The sequence below is a fragment of the Nicotiana sylvestris genome, chromosome 7 (assembly GCF_000393655.2).
Source record: "Nicotiana sylvestris chromosome 7, ASM39365v2, whole genome shotgun sequence".
Lineage (NCBI taxonomy): Eukaryota > Viridiplantae > Streptophyta > Magnoliopsida > Solanales > Solanaceae > Nicotiana > Nicotiana sylvestris.
The window spans coordinates 141,786,447-141,805,253 of record NC_091063.1 but is presented as its reverse complement, the minus strand read 5'-3'; the positions used below and the strand labels follow the sequence as shown (position 1 = coordinate 141,805,253).

The following is an 18,807-nucleotide window of genomic DNA, read 5'->3' as shown; positions in this document are numbered from 1 at the left end:
TTTAATCCTACTTATAAAGGTTGGCCTCGCGCAACAGTTAAGAGTGATATTTATAAATTCAAACATGAATATGAACAATATTTGCGGTATTTATTTACTCATATACCTAATCGGATTTCTATTACTACTGATATTGGTAGAAGTGGTAATGATTGTGATTATCTAACTGTTACAAGTCATTGGATAGATGAGGAATGGATAATGCAAAAACGCATAATTGCATATAGAATAATTAATTCGCGTCACACAGGTAAGTTTATAGCTAACACTGTTGCAGATATTTGTAGATATTTTTGCTTTAGCGATAAAATAATGGCAATTTCTATGGATAATGCTTCTAGTAACACTAGTGCTATAGGCATGCTTACAACAACACTAAATCCTGCATTTACTAATATTTTCCATGTTAGATGTATTTGTCATATTTATCATTTAATTGTCGGTGATGGTATGCGAATTTTAAACATAGAAATTGAAAAGGTTAGAATGGCTCTTAATTGGCTTTTTTATTCAAACCGTAGAAGTAGACTTAGAGAGTATTTTAAAAAATGTGATGAATATGGCCTTAGAGAAAGAAAGGTTCCTAAACCTTGCCCGACTAGATGGAATTGTATGTACGAAAGTTTAGTAGTTGCATATGAATATAGAAACCCAATTAATGCAACGTTTAATTCTCGGGTAGGTGGTGAGGATGATGATGAAATGCTTACTACTCAAGATTGGACGAATGTTAAAATTCTTTTAGATTTTTTAGAACATTTTCAAATTGCTACAAATGCATTTTCTGGGCAATATTATCCTACTATTTCAAACTGTTTAGTTTATATTGCAGCACTATCTGATTTGTTTGTTGAATTTGGTGAGGGTGGGGACATTTATGAACTTGCTATAAATGAAATGAAACAAAAGTTTAAAAAATATTTTTTTCCTATCCCTCCTATTTATGGTGTTGCTGCAATGTTAAATCCTACAATGAAATTGGGAGGTCCTCATTTTTGGTATTCAAATATTTATAAGGCTTTAGATCTTTCAAATGAGGAAGTTGCTACACTTGCAGATGCAAAAGCCTCAATTAAAATTAATGCTCAAACAGTTTATAATGCTTATCAACTTGCCTTAGAGCATGCTAGGCCAACTATTCCAACCCCTACTTCGTCTAGCTCACAATCGTCTAAAAGAGCTGCGGGCTTAAAAGCTCTTAAATCTTGGACGGAGTTCAGGGGTTCTCAAGGTGATAATTATGATGAAACTTCACATCTAAATGAGCTTCAAGTTTATTTGTCTCAGGGACTTGAAAAGGAGAATCCAGACGACTCTTTTGATCTTTTGGAATGGTGGAAGGCAAGGGAAAAACATTTTCCGGTTCTTGCAAGGATGGCTCGGGATATTTTATCAATTCAAGCTTCAACTGTTGCATCAGAGAGCGCTTTCAGTCAAGCAAGACTGCAAATAGGTGATCATAGAGCGTCTATGAGGGATAGCTTGGAAAAATCAGTATTGTTTAGAGATTGGATCCGCTCGGAAAGAAGAAACTTTGGAATTGCAGAAGCACAACCGGCGATAGATGAAGCTTATGAAGAAATGATAGCGGAACTTGCGGAGGATTCGGCTTCGCCCGGAAGTGGTGATGAACAAGCTTCTTTTCCACCACCACCAACGCAACCTCCTCCGAACCTTGAAGGATTTATGAGATTTGTTAGAGATAATACATAGACTAATATGTAACTTGTATTTTGGCACATCTTCCTTAGTTTTTTTCCTTCTAATGGTGGTATTAGTACCTTGTTGTGCTCATTCCATTGGGGGAAGGATGACTAAGAAAGATATGCCATTTTTGGTAATAAAATTTATTGCTTCTACCCTTGAATATCTTTTCGCAATATTTCTTTGTCTTTACTTAGAATTATTTATAAGCTACAATATATACATAACATACAATATATACTACAAGAAAATATATAAGAGAATATATATACATAAGATACAATATATATACTACAAGAAAATATATAAGAGAATATATATACATAAGATACAATATATATACTACAAGAAAATATATAAGAGAATATATATACATAAGATACAATATATACTACAAGAAAATATATAAGAGAATATATATACATAAGATACAATATATATACTACAAGAAAATATATAAGAGAATATATATACATAAGATACAATATATATACTACAAGAAAATATATAAGAGAATATATATACATAAGATACAATATATACTACAAAAAAATATATAAGAGAATATATATACATAACATACAATATATACTACAAGAAAATATATAAGTAATAAGTTATAATATATATACATAAGATACAATATATATACTACAAGACAATATATTATGCATGACAATTTAGTGTTTTACTATTGTTTTGTTATTTTTCTTTTTCGTCAAGCACTTTAATAATTAGATCTACATATATACTACATATATATTTTTAATATACCCATGATAGAAATTGCCTTAAAAAAAAACCGCTAGGCCCGCGAAGCCCACGAGCCCGACCCGTTAAGCCCAGGACCATGTGGGCTTAGGCCCGTCACGGGCCGGTTCCACCCGTTGAGCCCACGAAGCCCGGGACCGCCAGAGCCCAGGCCCACGAAGCTCGGCCCGTTTGGCCCACGAAGGCCCGGGCCCGGCCCAGAATACAGCACTACTCCAGGTGATGGAGCTTTGTTCAGTTACGTGTGGAATTTCTGGAAATAATGAATTTGAACGAGAACACATCATTGGCCTTTCTATAAATTAAAGATCGTTGTGCGGTGAAGAATTGTTATGCAGAGATTGCCTACTTTAGAGACATTTTTATTTTTAAATATTCTAATTCAAGTTTTGTTTATACAGTCAAACCTCTCTATAATCTCATTTGTTCCGATATTTTTTGGCTGCTATAGTGAAGTGATGTTATAGAGGATATAGATTATAACATAACGTAAAAATCGGTTTCGAGAAAAATATAACTTTTTATAGTGAATGATTGTTATATAGGGATGTTTGTTATAGAGAGATACGTGTATTCTTACTCTACATTTTATCTAACACACAACAATACATACGTTGGTGCATAGTTATGCCAGCAAGTAATGCAGAGTTTGAAAATGGAAACTATATGCTGCAATAGAGTGGTATGCCGAAACCAAACACATCAATTATACAGAGGTTGAATTAGTACTTGTTACAAAGCAAAGCCATATTAGTTATGCCTAATCATTCTAAAAGAAAAAGAAAAAAAAACTAAATTAGTCATGCGAAATTTTGTATAGGGATTTTTTCTTCTTTCTTATACTTTAAACAAATCGACTCTCAAGAGTGTTATTGATATGAATACTAGAGTTTGATTCCCCATCCGTTCGTCGGTATTCTTACCCTAATATCTTTTGTTCCTTGTTTCTTCTTTGCAAATATTATACACTATAACCAAGTTGACAAATGAGGTCATATTTGTTGAGTGCAGTGGCATAATTGATGTGGTTAGTGGTGTAACATAACTTAACCATATTTTAGAAGACTATAGTTAGCTAACCATAGTTAGTAGTTAGTTATAGTAGTTAGACTTGTATAAAAAGGACACGTTACTATACAGTCGTCAATAACAGAAATGAAGATTCATTTTCTTCCTCAGCTTTCTCTTCTCTGTTCTCAGCTGCGATTGCTACCTTCTTCTAAACTCTATCTCGTTTCACAAATTTAACATGGTATCAGAGCAAATTACTAAGCGATTCTAGGGATTTCTTTGTAAAGTCGAAGTAATCGAGGGAATCAACTTCAATTTTTCCTTAATTTCTTTAGTTTCTTTCAAATCGGGAATGATGATCTGTGATTGGAACCCTAATTTTGCTTCAATTGTGTAATTGCGAGTAGATTTCTGCAATTTTTCATGGGGATTGCTGATGATTCCGGCAACACCACCACCACAGCAGTAGCACCGACTGGACCTGTGAATAGTGGGAACTTCTTTCTAGATCATAATCACTCACTCTACTTACATCCATCTGATGGACCAGGTTCGTTGTCGATTGGTTTGTTATTAACTGGAATAGAGAATTATACGTTGTGGAGTCGAGCTATGAAAGTAGCTCTTCTAGGAAAGAATAAACTCTGTTTGGTAGATGGTACTACCTCGAAAAGTGATTTTGGACCGGGATTAGCTCATCAGTGGGATCGCTGTAATGTCATTGTTACTTCGTGGTTGATGAGCAACGTTAATTCACACCTCCTTACTGGTGTTCTATTCTCAGAGAATGCTTAACCTGTTTGGGCATAACTTAAGGAACGATTTGACAAAGTAAATGCATCGAGGCTTTATTACTTACACAAAGAAATTTTTACTTCTACATAGGGGATATCGTCTGTTTCTGTTTATTTTACAAAATTAACTGACCTTTGGGCTGAATATGATGCTATATTACCGCCACCTCCTGTTAAGAATTATGTTGAACAATTGGAATTTCAGAGGTTATTGCAGTTCTTAATGAGGTTGAACGACATTTTTGAGCAAGTTAGAAATCAAATTTTGATGATGCCTAATGTCTCTTTCATTAATCAAGCTTATGTTTATGATAGTTCAAGATGAAAGTAGGAGAATAATCTCAGGCAACCATTTCAACACACATACAGGATAGGTTGAGCCTACGGCTATGTTCACCACACAGTTAGGGAAAAAGCCAAGGAAGAACTTCATCATAGAATATGAGTATTGTCACCAGAAGGGGCATAAAAAGGTAGGCTGCTACAAGTTGATGAAGCGTGAATTCTGTAACAAATAAGGTCATTCGAAAGATAATTGCTATAAAATAGTGGGATATCTACCTGACTTTAAGCCTAAGAGAAGAGCTAATGCATAACAAATAGAAAGCAATGTCCCACAAGAAACAAATAAAGGAGTTCCAACACACATGTTCACAAATGAACAACATTCTCCGATCCTACAACTATTGAACAAAAGCTCGATTGGTGAATCAAGTGGCACTATGACAGCAATGACATGTACATTTCTTTATAACAATATTAGCATTCCTAAGTGGATTATAGACACAGGAGCTACAAACCATATGATAGGAAATAAAGAATTGTTGCACCATGGAACACAAACAAGAAAATGCGGGACAAGTTCAACTACCAATAGGGGATTCTGCCAAAATTACTCATATAGGGGATTGTCAATTGTCAGGAGGTGACACTATTAAGAATGTTCTATGTGTTCCTGCCTTCAAGTTCAATCTTTTGTCTGTCTCCAAGGTGACAAAAGATCCAAACTGTTTGCTTCTTTCTTCCCTATATTTTGTGTATTTTAGGACCTCTTGTCTGGGAGGATGAAGAAGATTGGTATGGAGGAAGATGGGATGTACACCATGACCTAAATGGAGTCACAAAACAGACCGCATTCTTGCAAAGCTTTTGCAGTTATCAAACAAGGAGATCCAGATATATGGCCCTAGTGAATGGGACATGTACCTCTTCCAGTCCTTAGAAAATTACGATATTTCAGAAATAATATAGACTTTAATAATGCTCATAGGTGTGAGATTTTCCCTTTGGCAAGGCAAACTAGAATGCCATTTCAACTAAGTACTATTAGAACTGTTGAACCTTTTCAGCTAATTTGCATGGATGTTTGGGGACCTTATAAGGTTACTACATATAGTGGAATAAAGCTTTTTCTTACATTGGTGGATGATTACACTAGATAGACTTAGACATTTCTATTGAGATTGAAATCTGATGTAGTTTTCATACTAAAAGACTTCCTTGCTTTGATTAAAACTCAATTTGGCAAGTCTGTCAAGATGTTTAGATCAGATAATGGAAGTAAATTTTTCAATACTCATTGTAGAGAACTATTTCAGTTGCATGGGTCCTACATCAAAGTTCATGTCCTTACACACCCCAACATAATAGGGTAGTAGAGAGAAGACACAGACATATTTTAGAAATTACAATTGTTATCAGATTCCAAGGCCATCTACCAGCTAGAGTTTGGGGAGATTGTATTGAGACAACTGTATATCTTATCAATAGAGTGCCCTCCACTATTCTTGACAATAAATCGCCATTTGAATTGTTGTATCACAAACAGCCTTCCTTATCTCATCTAAGGATCATAGGATGCTTGTATTTTGCTTCTTTACTGCCTAAAACTAATAAGTTTGGGCCTTGAGCTGTAAAGTGTGTGTTGTTGGGGTATGAAACACTTCAAAAAGGATACAAGCTACTTGATCTTGAGCACAATGTATTTTTCATCAATAGAGATGAAACATTTTTTGAAGAAGCATTCCATTTTCAGAATCTAGAAGTGGGGACTGATCAGTCTTTTCTAGATGATCTGGATATGAGATCATTTCCTAATCATAATGGTGTAGATCATGAGGCTTCTCTTCCTCTTGCATGAGCTCCTGCTGCTGACTCATTCTCAGACTTATCGAAATGCCTCTTCTTCCGAGAAAGCACCAGTGCCTAACTTAGACCAGGGGAATCCGGAGTCCCTTCCAGGAACTCCTGCATCAGCTGTAGCTTCTGAGCCAAATGAACCATCTATTGATGATGTTAGAAGATCAAGCAGGATTCCTAGACCTCCTATCTGGCTTAAGGATTATGTTAGAGTTGACAAAGCGGTACAAACCAATAATTGTAGATATCCCATAACTAATGTCATAGGGTATGATCACCTGTCTCCCAAGTACCAAAGCTACTTATCTCAGCTTTCATATGAACAAGAACCCAGTAGTTACTATGAGGCTGCAAAAGATAAAAGATGGATTGAGGCTATGCAAACAACAATAAAAGCATTGGAGGATAACAAAAATTGGGAGATAGTGTCCTTGCCCCCCTAGGGAAGAGAGCCATAGGATGAAAATGTGCGTATAAGATTAAGTACAAGGCAAATAGAGAGGTTGAAATATTCAAGGCACGACTTATGGCAAAATGGTACAACCAGAAGGAAGGATTGGATTAACAAGAAATATTCTCACCAGTAGTGAAGATGGTAACTGTTAGAAGTGTAATTGCTTTAGCTGCTGCCAACTATTTGACAATCTACCAAATGGATGGTTACAATGCTTTTCTACAAGGTGATTTAACTAAAGAAGTGTTTATATGCATTCCACCTGGCTTTGCAGTCTCTAACGACAAGTCATTTTTATGTATAATGTACGGGCTTAAGCAAGCATCTCGACAATGGAATATCAAACTCACTACAGTACTCCTTGCCTCAGGATTCCAACAGAGCCACCTAGATTACTCTTTGTTCACAAAAAGAACTTCAAGGTAGTTGGTAGTGATCCTAGTATATGTAGATGACCTCATTATTACTGGAGATGATCTACAGCTAATACAAAAGACCAAATCACAGTTGCAAGATAGCTTCAAGATCAAAGATTTGGGAGAGCTAAAATATTTTCTAGGAATTGAATTTGCCAGAAGTGGAGAGGGCATTTTGATGCATCAGAGGAAGTATAACTTGGAGTTAATAGTTGATTTGGGTCTATCGGGTTGCAAACCTGTTACTTCATCCTAGAGTTGAATGCTAAGTTGACCACATTGGAGTTTGATACTCACACAGGTTCTACAACTGATGACACTCTACTAGAGGATCCTAGGTCATATCAAAGGTTACTTGGTAGATTGATGTATTTGATAATCACCAGATCTGACATCTCTTTTGCAGTTCAAACTTAAGTCAGTTTATGCACAGTCCCAAATAATCTCACATGGAAGCTCCCTTCAGAATTTTAGAGGTATGTTAAACATTGTCTTGGTCTAAGGTGTTAATGAAGGCTGAATGTTTTGGATCTCTATCATTCTTCTGTGATGCTGATTGGGCAGCATGTCCCAACAACAGAACATCTATAACATGATACTTAGTGAAGTTTGGTGACTCACTTATTTCATGCAACAATTTCCAGAAGTTCTGCTGAGGTAGAGTACATGAGTCTTGCCTCGACTGTAGCTGAGATTGTTTGGCTCGTTGGTATGCTTAAAGAGTTAGGGGTTCATCAACAAACTCCAGTTCCTATTTACAGTGATAGCAAGTCAGCAATTCAGATTGCTGTCAATCATGTCTTTCATGAACGGACCAAACACATAGACATGTGCTTGAAAAGTTTCAATCGGGGTTGATTCACACTGTCTAAGTTAACACCGCTGATCAACAAGCTGATCTTCTCACTAAAGGCTTGAGCATGCTGCAACATGGCTACTTATTATCCAAGCTAGGGATGGAGAATAACTTTACCTCCTCTAGCTTGAGGGTGGGTGTTGAGTGTAGTAGTATAAATGATGTGGTTAGTAGTGTAACATAACTTAACCATAGTTTGGAAGACTATAGTTAGCTAACCATAGTTACTAGTTTGTTATAGTAGTTCGACTTGTATAAAGAGGACATGTTACTGTATAGTTGTCAATAACAGAAATGAAGATTCATTTTCTTCCTCAGCTTTCTCTTCTTTGTTCTTAGCTGCGACTGCTACCTTCTTATAAACTATCTCGTTCCACAAATTTAACAATATTATACACTATAACCAAGTTGAAAAGGAGGTAAAAAAACGAGTAGAAAAACTCTAATAGTCTACTCACTACTCCACAAATCTATTCCACAAATCTAATAGTTTTTCTGCCTCTAATAGTCTACTCACTACCTACTAGAAAAACTCCACCAAGATAGAGGTAAAAAACGAGTAGTTTTTCTGCCTCTAATAGTCTACTCACTACCTACTAGAAAAACTCCATCAAGATAGATTGAATCGGCGATATATACTTCAATTAAAGGCATAAGAGCGCAGCGAGAACATAACAAAAGGAAATGCATATGGGTGTCCTTATTGACACACCGGGTCAAACTCTTCCCTTGGAACAGTAATAACAAAAAAGTACAGAATTAGAAAGTGCGAAGAAAAGAATCGCGATACTAGTAATAGTGATACAGGTGATGAGAAGGGCAAACAAAAAATAATTAAAAACCCAATTCTTAGACGAAAGTACAGTAAATTCCCATTCAATGTTTACTGCTGGAGTAGATCGTCTAAGTTGAAGAAATTGAACCCAATAGTCACAGAACACTTCTGCTAGAACAAGTACCATGGATTAATACTAAAAGAAATACATTTCTTTACTGAAATCTATGTAGAACAAACGCCATAGACCAAAAATGTGCTGAACAAATGATCTTCACTGAACTGATATTAACATGGTTAAAATATCATACTTGTATCGAAAGGTTCACTCCTATCAAACATCCTGAAAGGAGGAAAATAGCCTGTTAGATTATCTACTTCCAGGGATTAAATTGGCCGACACATGTATCGACTTTTCAAACCCTCAGGTCTCTGGCCTTCACTTCCTTTATGCATGCCTGTGTCATTAATGTCATCAGTAAAATCATCACTAATATTGACCAAGTTATTGGATGACCTATTCTGTACGCTCAATTGTCGGGGGATGAAAACATTGAAGTAATAGTTGACGATGGTTTTCCTAGTCTTTTGTGGTAATGACTTTACTGCATGCTTCAGAAAGTTCTTTCCACTTGGTTGTGGTTTCCTTTTGACCAATGACTCAAAGGCCGCTTTATCCTTGGATGACCATGCCTTCGAAACTTGCTCTCCCATTTCATCAAATTTCCAACTGAAGAAAGCAGGGCCAAGGTCACGTTGCAGAATTAGCCTTTCCTCAAGAATGTGGCGATTGACACAGTTAGTGGTTCCTGGAGACCGACAAGAGCAGGAGTGAGGTCTCCCTTTTCCAATTGGTCTAGAAGAGACTTCCATGTGCCCGATTTCAATAGGCCAAACTAGGGTGCCTAACCATCTTGAATCTTCAGAGTCAATGGCTTTACTATTAATGTCATCCTTGTCTGCTAGTTCCGTCCAGTCTGGAACTTCAGCTTGGAAACGAGGCCCAACTGGAATAACAAATCTCTGAAGGTGGTCGCCAATGAAGTTCAGCAACCTGAAGGATTGACGAGGTGGTTGTAGAGATCTGCTTCTTGATCCTTTCATAGACAACAAGCTTGAATTATGAATTGCATCATTCAAGGCCAGCAAGGAGGCAACGGAAGGGGTCCGATTATCACGACTCATCAGGTCTGAACCATTTACTGACTCGTCAGAATCAACTAAGGAAGATAAATCCTTGCTGGTAGGAGCAAAATCTTTTGCATCATTCTGGAGGGAGAATTCTGAAGATAACTGCTCTTGAAAATTGTCCTCAAATGCCAGTAAACTACATGCACTGTGCGAAGTTGAGAAATTCTTTTGGCGAGAACTTTTTGCAGAGTTAACTGAATTAAGCAGGCATGAAATACCGGAGGCATGAGAAAAATGCCCTTGTCCTCTACGTAGTTTTGATTTACTTTTCTGGTTAAATTTCTCTGCTGGAAGTCCAGGAGCAGATCTCAACTGATCTTTCACAAACTGTTGAAGTTTTCTTTTCTTCTGTCAAACGAATCAAGAAAATATGTTATTAACAGTATGGCAGAATTACAGCAAAATGGGAGGGGAAAAGAACCATTTGATGTTGCTCAGGAACTTATGAGAACATAATTTTTTTCAACTAAATCAGGGTGATGTCCTGAAGGATGAAAATTTCCGAAACTAATTTTCAGACGCTACAGAATTCAAGAGAACCACAAGAACATTGATATTCAGTCTCACTCATGATATGATACATCAAGAACACAAAATGGAATTGATCTTGCTGTTTAGCTATACTGCAAAGACATGGCGGGGTAAAAAGCGGCTGTATCCTCAAGTAATCTCTATTTCCTATTTATTTACATGCATGCAGCCTTTCCCTCTTATCCATTCTGTCCAAGCACTGGTGACAAACTTCAGATTACTGCTAATGGCTCCTAACCTTCAGAAGTATCAGTTAAACCCCAAATATTCACGAAATAGGCCTCGAGGGAAAGGAAGGTGGATCGATGTTTGGAGCTGAAGGAGGTACATGTGCATTTGCATACAATTGTTTCAAAATTCATCAGCAATCCCTTTGGAAAATGTGCTTGTTCATCCAATTATAATTCGTTCATTCACAAGGAAATGTATACAAAACCCACAGTAAATGATTCACTAAATGCCTCTCAATGAGGCATAATGATTTGGAGTACAAGTCTAAACCAAACTACTTCCACAGCGAAAGAGAATTAGTATTAGCCTCATACATTGGTTTTGACAAACTTATCAAATCTACGGATGCAGATGTGCATCTATCTATACAAGGAAGAAACAAACAGTCATCAGTGCAGGGGGAAAGGCATGCTTGCAGTTTTATCCATCAATTGGATTACTTGTACCTTTTAGTGGTTTAATACAGAATCTATGAGCATTTACAAAATTGTATCTTAGTTTGTTTTTGACTTTCAATTCTTCACATGATCGCACCCAATGGAAGTTGATAAGATCTATGGTTATTATCTACAACTTCCTTTGCCTTCCTTTTAGCAAGCAACAAACAACAACAACAACCCAGTATAATTCCACAAGTGGGGTCTCGGGAGGGTAGTGTGTACGCAGACCTTACCCCTACCCCGAAGGGGTAGAGAGGCTGTTCCGAAAGACCCTCGGCTCAAGATAATAAAAAGACTAAAGGAAAGAATATTAAATTCACCACGGAGATCATAGGGAAAAAGGAACATAAAATGCAGAAGAAAAATGCAAAGCAAAAACGATGGCTATTAAATGGATCCTGCGTCGAAAGTAGAAAATAGTAAGACATGACACTGCCCCTAGCTATCTTAGACAAAACTCCACCGGAACTAGGCTCACAAAGGTATAAAGTAACGCAAGACTCAACAACCTCCTAGTCTACAACCGTAATACTCGACCTCCACAACTTCCTATCAAGTGTCATGTCCTCGGAAATCTGAAGCGCCTGATCACCTCTCCCCAATACTTCTAAGGCCGCCCTCAACCTCTTCTCGTGCCTTCCACGACCAGCCGCTCACACCTCCTTACTGGAGCATCTGGGCTTCTCCTCTGTACATGCCCGAACCATCTGAGTCTCGCTTCCCGCATCTTGTCATCAATAGGAGCCACGTGCACCTTCTCCCGAATGTCATCATTCCTAATCTTATCCATCCTAGTGTGCCCGCTCATCCACCTCAACATCCTCATTTCTGCTACTTTCATCTTTTGGATATGTGAGTTCTTAACAGGCCAACACTCAGCCCCATACATCATGGCCGGTCTAACCACCGCTTTATAGAACTTACCTTTGAGTATCGTTGGCACTTTCTTGTCACACAAGACTCCAGATGCCAACCTCCACTTCATCCATCCTATACCAATACGGTGTGTGACATCCTCGTCGATCTCCCCTCCCCCGTGGATAACCGAACCAAGGTACTTGAAGCTGCCTCTACTTGGGATAACCTGGGACTCAAGCCTCACATCTACGCCCACTTCTCCCGGCCCAGCGCTGAACTTACACTCGAGGTATTCCGTCTTCGTTCTGCTTAGCTTGAAACCCTTAGACTCAAAAGTCTGTCTCCAAACGTCCAATCTCTCGTTAACACCGGCTCGTGACTCATCAATCAGAACTATGTCATCAGCGAATAGCATGTACCATGGCACCTCCCCTTGAATATGGTTTGATATCGCATCCATCACCAGGGCGAATAATAACGGACTGAGCGCAGAGCCTTGATGTAATCCCATTTCAACCGGAAAAGGCTCAGAGTCCCCTCCTACTGTCCTAACCCGAGTCTTAGCCCCATCATACATGTCCTTAATTGCCATAACATAAGGAACCAACATACCTTTTGCCTCTAAGCATCTCCAAAGAACTTCTCTAGGAACCTTGTCATAAGCTTTCTCTAGGTCAATAAACACCGTATACAAATCCTTCTTTCTCTCTCTACAGTTCCACCAACCTCCTAACAAGGTGTATAGCTTCTGTGGTGGAACGACCCGGCATGAACCCGAATTGGAATAAATCAGTGAAAAATAAATGCTTCATAGCTGTACAATTACCTACATAATTGTCAGGAAATGATGAAATGTCAAACTAATAGATCAAGTCTCTTTGCTTTTGGTCATTTATGATTTATCATCATTAGTCATGCACTATTATACAGAAAACAGGCAGATGGACATGAAACTCATGGTACTGGATAGTGCAAGAAGTGTTTTCATCAATATGCCCAGCTAACCAATAAATCAGTACAACAACTACTACGCTTCAGTCCCAAACAAATTGGGACGGCTAGTCAACAAATCCCTTTCTGGCCACAAAACACTTCTAGTCATACAAGGGTAAATTAGACTTTAAAAGTACTTACATAGGAAGGATTGACACATATCAGAAGCAATGATGCATGCAGACAAATATACTCAAAACATAAAGCATGTCAGAGGGTTGTAATGTAATACTCCCCCCGTTTCAATTTATGTGAACCTATTTCCTTTTTAGTCCGTGCCAAAAAGAATTACCCCTTTTCATATTTAGAAACAATTTCCATTTATGCAATGATTTCTAGCCACACAAATTTTTGTGCCCCATTTTACACCACAATTTCAAAAGTCTTCTAGGGGTGGGCGTCAGCCGGTCGGTTCGGTTTTCATGAAGTTCGGTTCGGTTTTCGGTTTTCTATTTGATGCACCACTAACCGAACCAAAATTAGTTCAGTTTCTTCTGTTTTTGCTAATTTGGTTTGGTCGATTTTCGGTTCAATTCGGTCGGTTTGGTCTTGTCGTATTGAGCTTTTAAATTGGACTTTTTCTACTAAACAATATGACTAATTTCATATTTTAATGCAACTATAACTCCAAAATGCGATACTTATAATATGATTAGTCAAATCATTTAGTTGATGTACGAAATATAAATTTATTTGACAAATACTACTTACAATATAATTATCTCGTAGAGACTTAGACAATCATCTAGAAGCATAATCTAAGCAAGTTCAAATGAGAAGAGAATTAGTATCTATTATATAAAAGGTTTTCTACTTTAGATCTCACACTTCCCGTGAAACATAAACAAATATTAAGTTATAGTAAGAATATTGTTTTCTTCCATTTCAGTAATAACTATTTCTTCTAAAAACTGAAAGAGACGGTGGCAAACAAAGATGAATGTCATTATACCACAGCAATATTGGCGATGCACAAACAAACAATGATGAAAAATGCATTGGCAAACAAAAAGGGATAATTTTTAGAAATGTGGGACTTTATTTGGGTTTGGGCTTCTAATTTTATAATTTAAATATATGAAAAAGTTGGGCTAGACAACTTAAGAGGAGCCTAAAGGCTTAGGACCCATATTAGAAAACTTCGATTTTCGGTTTAACCGAAAACAGAAGTTGCAAAACCGAGTACCGAACCGAAAACCGAAATTATAAAAAACATAAACCGCAAACCGACCGAATAAGCCGAAAAACCGAAACCGAATAAATGGAAGTTTACAGTTCGGTCGGTTTTTTCGGTTCGGTCGGTATTATTCCCACCCCTAAAGTCTTCTCTTTTTTCTTGAACTACATGTCCAGTCAAATAGATTCACATAAATTGAAATGGAAGGAGTATATATTTGTTTCTTTAGCCCAAAAATAATATTGGGTCCATCCAATTTTATGCGACTCTACTTAACAAGGATCCAAGTTTGAGGGTTGTTTGGAGATTCTGAAATCAAGATGGGATTCCATCTAATCTGAATCTACTCTAAAATCTACTTCAAAAATGATCTATCTGTACTTTAATCCAACTTGTATTTGATATCAATTTGGTAAATATTCGACGTTCACAATTTAACTTCGTTTAGCAATTTAATTGGACTACATCATTATCTTTTTATTATAAATAACAAACAGTACTTAAAAGAAAGTCACCGACTAAAGTAATTTCCATATATTTCAGCTGCAGTCATACTAATTCCTGCATTTTGGTGTTTTAAACTGTTTCTCTCCATTACTCCAGTACAGTTCATTGATGCTTAGTTTAGTCTCCTCCGTGGAGAAGGAGTACCTAGAGGTGAAAAAAGATGCACATCTGCAAGACTGTAACCAACGCCACGAAGATAAGAAGATAAGCGCTACTATGATAGAGGTAAATATTTAAAGAAACTTCATAAATGAGCATACCCACGAACAGTCATTATCAGCAAGAGCCATAACATCTCGCACTCTTAGCATCTGATTCCATAATGGTCGAATTCCCTGATGTGATACATTCGAATCACAAGGATCTAGCGCAAGTTTTTTCAGCTGAGCTACCATTTCTGCATCGGAGTACCTCCCAAATATCAATTTTCCTGGCGAGTTACACAAAGCTACTTCTTCCATACTTCCTCCCTCCTTCACACCCTCCAACGGAGCCATTTCAGCTCCACTATTTGCTGTCTTTCCCGATTTCAACCCTGAAATTGAAAGTAATGCAACACAAGGTCAATGAAGTGGGAGGAGAATCATGAATTCTCAGTTTCAAATCCCACCAGAGGCTAAAGCTGACCAAGACACCGTCATTCAAAAAAAAAAAAAAGAGTAATGAAACAGGTACAAATGATTATATACTCAAATCGTAAATTCAGTAAAAACGGAGCATATTCATATTTTGAATTGCATCATGGATAGATCTAGGCTATCACAACTGGTGCTATCACATATACTGACGCAGTTGAATACTAGAGACTTGCGAGTTTTTAGCTCAGCTCAGTAGAATTATCCGGATTAATTAACTTTAATTTATTCATTTACTGCATTATCAAATCAGCTCATTACATATTCAATGATCAGAGTGATCATCAGGAATCCAAAACTAAAACCCCACGCGCGGAAGTTATTCGTACATCAACATCAAAATTGACACGCGCCGGAGCTGAAATTCCCCCGGAAAAAGGATAACCCTAACCCTAGATAACTGAGGTGTTCATCGGCGAGCCGTTTGTAATATTATAGCAAATGTGGGTAATACATACCTTTAAGGTTGCTGCTTCTGTTGACGCTTATTGCCTTGAAGAATACCGTCTCTCTTTTTTTTCTTCTTCTTTTTTTTTAAGTTTTTGTTTTTGAGCAAAATTCTACAACTCTTCCGTCTAAGAAGTGAGGGTAGGTATATCAATAAGGTGGTTTGATGAAATTTGAAGGGGTCAAAATAAGTTGTGTCACTATTACATCATGATCCAACCCGTCTAAAGTTACTAAGATAACCGGGGAATATTTTCATATATACTTACTTTTGGGACCATACTGCATAAAATTTTGTACAGTATACCCGTTTCGATCTGAAGTAGTTCAATATCTTCAATTCAACCTTAGAAATCAAACCTGAATTTATTCTATGTTTCAAATGCAACTTTAGAAATTCGAATCTAAAGTAGTTCAATCTTTTAAATGAAACTTCAAAAATCAAATCTCAAGTTCTTCTATCTTTCAAATGCATTTTATCTATCAATCAGAAAAGCGAAGCAAGTTCCATTACGTATTGATTGATGAGCTAATCAATATCAAATATGAAAAGGAAATCGTTAAATTATTCAATTAGATAATAATTGAACAATTTAAGAATAATTGAATTCTTTTTTCAAGTTGATTCAAATTATTCGAACGTTTTATTACTTATTTATTTTTGTTTGGCGTACAAAAAAACTTTTTGAATTCCCGGTAGAAAGAGATTTCGCTAATGAAAAAGCCTTTAATGCGATCGAATATCCCTTCCTTTTCCAAATATTTTTACGAATACGCTTTTTTGATGTCGAAGTGCGTTTTTTTGGAACTGCCATTTAGAAATTAAAAAATTACTCATTGTTATAGCTGGATGTGAAAGACATCTATTGTTCAAAACGAATTCTTTTTACTACTATTTATTTTCGAGCTAATAGTGTCGTCCTAAAATAAAACATTATCGAGATAGGCAAAAGATGTGTGAAAATTGCATAATACTGGAAATAAAAAAAGAAGGTCAATATGTGTTTTTTTCAAGTTTTTCTATTCCATAAAACATTCATAATTGTAAAAAAAAGGTTCTCTATTGACTGGTATCTTTATTTCACATTATTTTTGATTCATAAAATCTATACCTATAGAGCAAAGGTTAACACCTTATTTATTTTAAATAAATACTATTTTAAAAAATTATATTATATAAATACCTTTTAATGTTTATAGCAGAATATCTAATTTTGGTTACCTCTTACCCTTAAGCCACTAATATTCAGTTACACTATTTTCTTTCTCTCTTTACTTTGATACATGTCATTCTCTTCCCCATAAAAAACCAAAAAAACGTATAGAAAGAGAGACGCACGACAAGAATGACGACGGTAAATGGATTTTCTCAATCAATCATTTCTTCTTCTTAACTAAGTAAACACAACAGATTTTTGTCGTTTACTCTGTCAACGTATCACGCTGTATTTCAATGTATTTTCAACGTATCATGCTGTATTTTCATGTATTTCATTGTATTCATTGTCTTTTTTCATTGTAATTCAATGTATCTCGCTGTATTCCATGTATTTCATTGTATTCACTGTCTTTTCCCCCCCATTGTATTTCAATGTATCCCATTGTATTCTATGTATTTCATTGTATTCACTGTCTCGCTATATGCCATGAATGTATTCATATGTTTTTTTAATTAATATAATTTATGTATTCAGATGTATTATATAATTTCTCTGAAGATTGCTATGTTTTGGGGTATTATTCGGTTGAGAATTTTTTCTATAACTGAAAATACAAAATTTGTGTGTTATAATTGAGTTTGTTGAGTTATATTAGGAGTCTATTATGTTAATTGATTCACTTTACGTTTAAAAACAGTGTAATCCCCTGTTTCACGCCATGAATACAGTCGAATACAATAATCTGTCCAGCTGTAATCCCATGTTTCACGCCATGAATACAGTCGAATACAACAACTGATTAGCTGGACTTCCCTGATTCACGCCTATTTTTGCTACTGTATTCATGAATACATTAGCTTAAATACATCTAATATATCTTATAACAACAGAAATCGTATCTACAATCCGTAATATAGCAAATGATATCTATAGATAGCTAATTACCACTAAAAGATAGTGCTTTATGAAAATTTCTCTTTAAATTTTAACTCTTTAAAAAAAAAAAACTCAAAAAAATAGCCTTCAGTCAAAATTTTGAGAAGTGTTCCTAGTAGTCGCCAGAATTTTTCATACGATGATCACCAGGATTTACCACAAAATCCAACGGATCATCAAGAATTTTTCAGTATTATGGCTAAAATCCTAACGATCATCATAACTATCTATTAAGGAAAATCCAGATGATTGCCAAGAGTGCTTTTCAAATTCTGACCGAAGGCTATTTTTCTAAGATTTTTCTTAACGGATCAAAATTTAAATGGTAATCCTAAAAAGGTCCATTCAGCGTAATCTCAGCAACCTAATTTGTCCAAATGGATTGCACTTGTATGTGTTGAATTTGACACCTCGATCGAGAAAAGATTCATGAGTAGCTTAAAAATAGAGTTGTCAAAATGGACATAGCATGTGAAGCCAACTCAACCAACCCTCTAATTGTATGGAGTTGGCTAAGAATTTTTTCAGCTCATTCAAATCTAATTTAGTTAGAATTTGGGTTGAAATAGCGTGGGATAACCACTTTTAACAGGATATTTAGTTTTATCCAGTATTTTTAATGCTGAACAAAAATAATCAGTACTCTATTAAAATTAATATGAAAGATGTTTTTACTTTTTCTTTATGAGTGCTGTGTAAATATTAAGGACATGGTGTCCTTAACATTTACACTGCACATGAGGTTAAAGACGTCATGTCCTTAACATTTACATTCCACATA

At 36.2% G+C, this 18,807-nt stretch overlaps 2 protein-coding genes across 4 annotated transcripts; one reads left to right on the top strand and one right to left on the bottom strand.

The window, feature by feature from the left end:
- Positions 1–3,909: 3,909 nt before the first annotated feature.
- Positions 3,910–4,605, top strand: LOC104240742 (uncharacterized). The gene is made up of 2 exons (XM_009795624.2): positions 3,910–4,233; positions 4,372–4,605. The coding sequence occupies exons 1-2, from the start codon at positions 3,910–3,912 to the stop codon at positions 4,603–4,605; spliced, it is 558 nt and encodes a 185-aa protein (XP_009793926.2).
- Positions 4,606–8,830: 4,225 nt separating this feature from the next.
- Positions 8,831–16,162, bottom strand: LOC104240740 (uncharacterized). 3 transcript variants are annotated; one of them, XM_009795621.2, is made up of 3 exons: positions 15,942–16,162; positions 15,109–15,383; positions 8,831–10,459 (listed from the first exon to the last, which is right to left on the bottom strand). In XM_009795621.2, exons 2-3 carry the CDS (start codon positions 15,343–15,345, stop codon positions 9,308–9,310), a joined length of 1,389 nt encoding a protein of 462 aa, XP_009793923.1. In that variant the 5' UTR covers positions 15,346–15,383; positions 15,942–16,162; the 3' UTR covers positions 8,831–9,307. The 3 variants fall into 3 exon arrangements, with proteins under 3 accessions (XP_009793923.1, XP_009793924.1, XP_009793925.1); XM_009795622.2 differs by lacking the exon at positions 15,942–16,162 and adding an exon at positions 15,813–15,925; XM_009795623.2 differs by lacking the exon at positions 15,942–16,162 and adding an exon at positions 15,745–15,919.
- Positions 16,163–18,807: the final 2,645 nt, after the last annotated feature.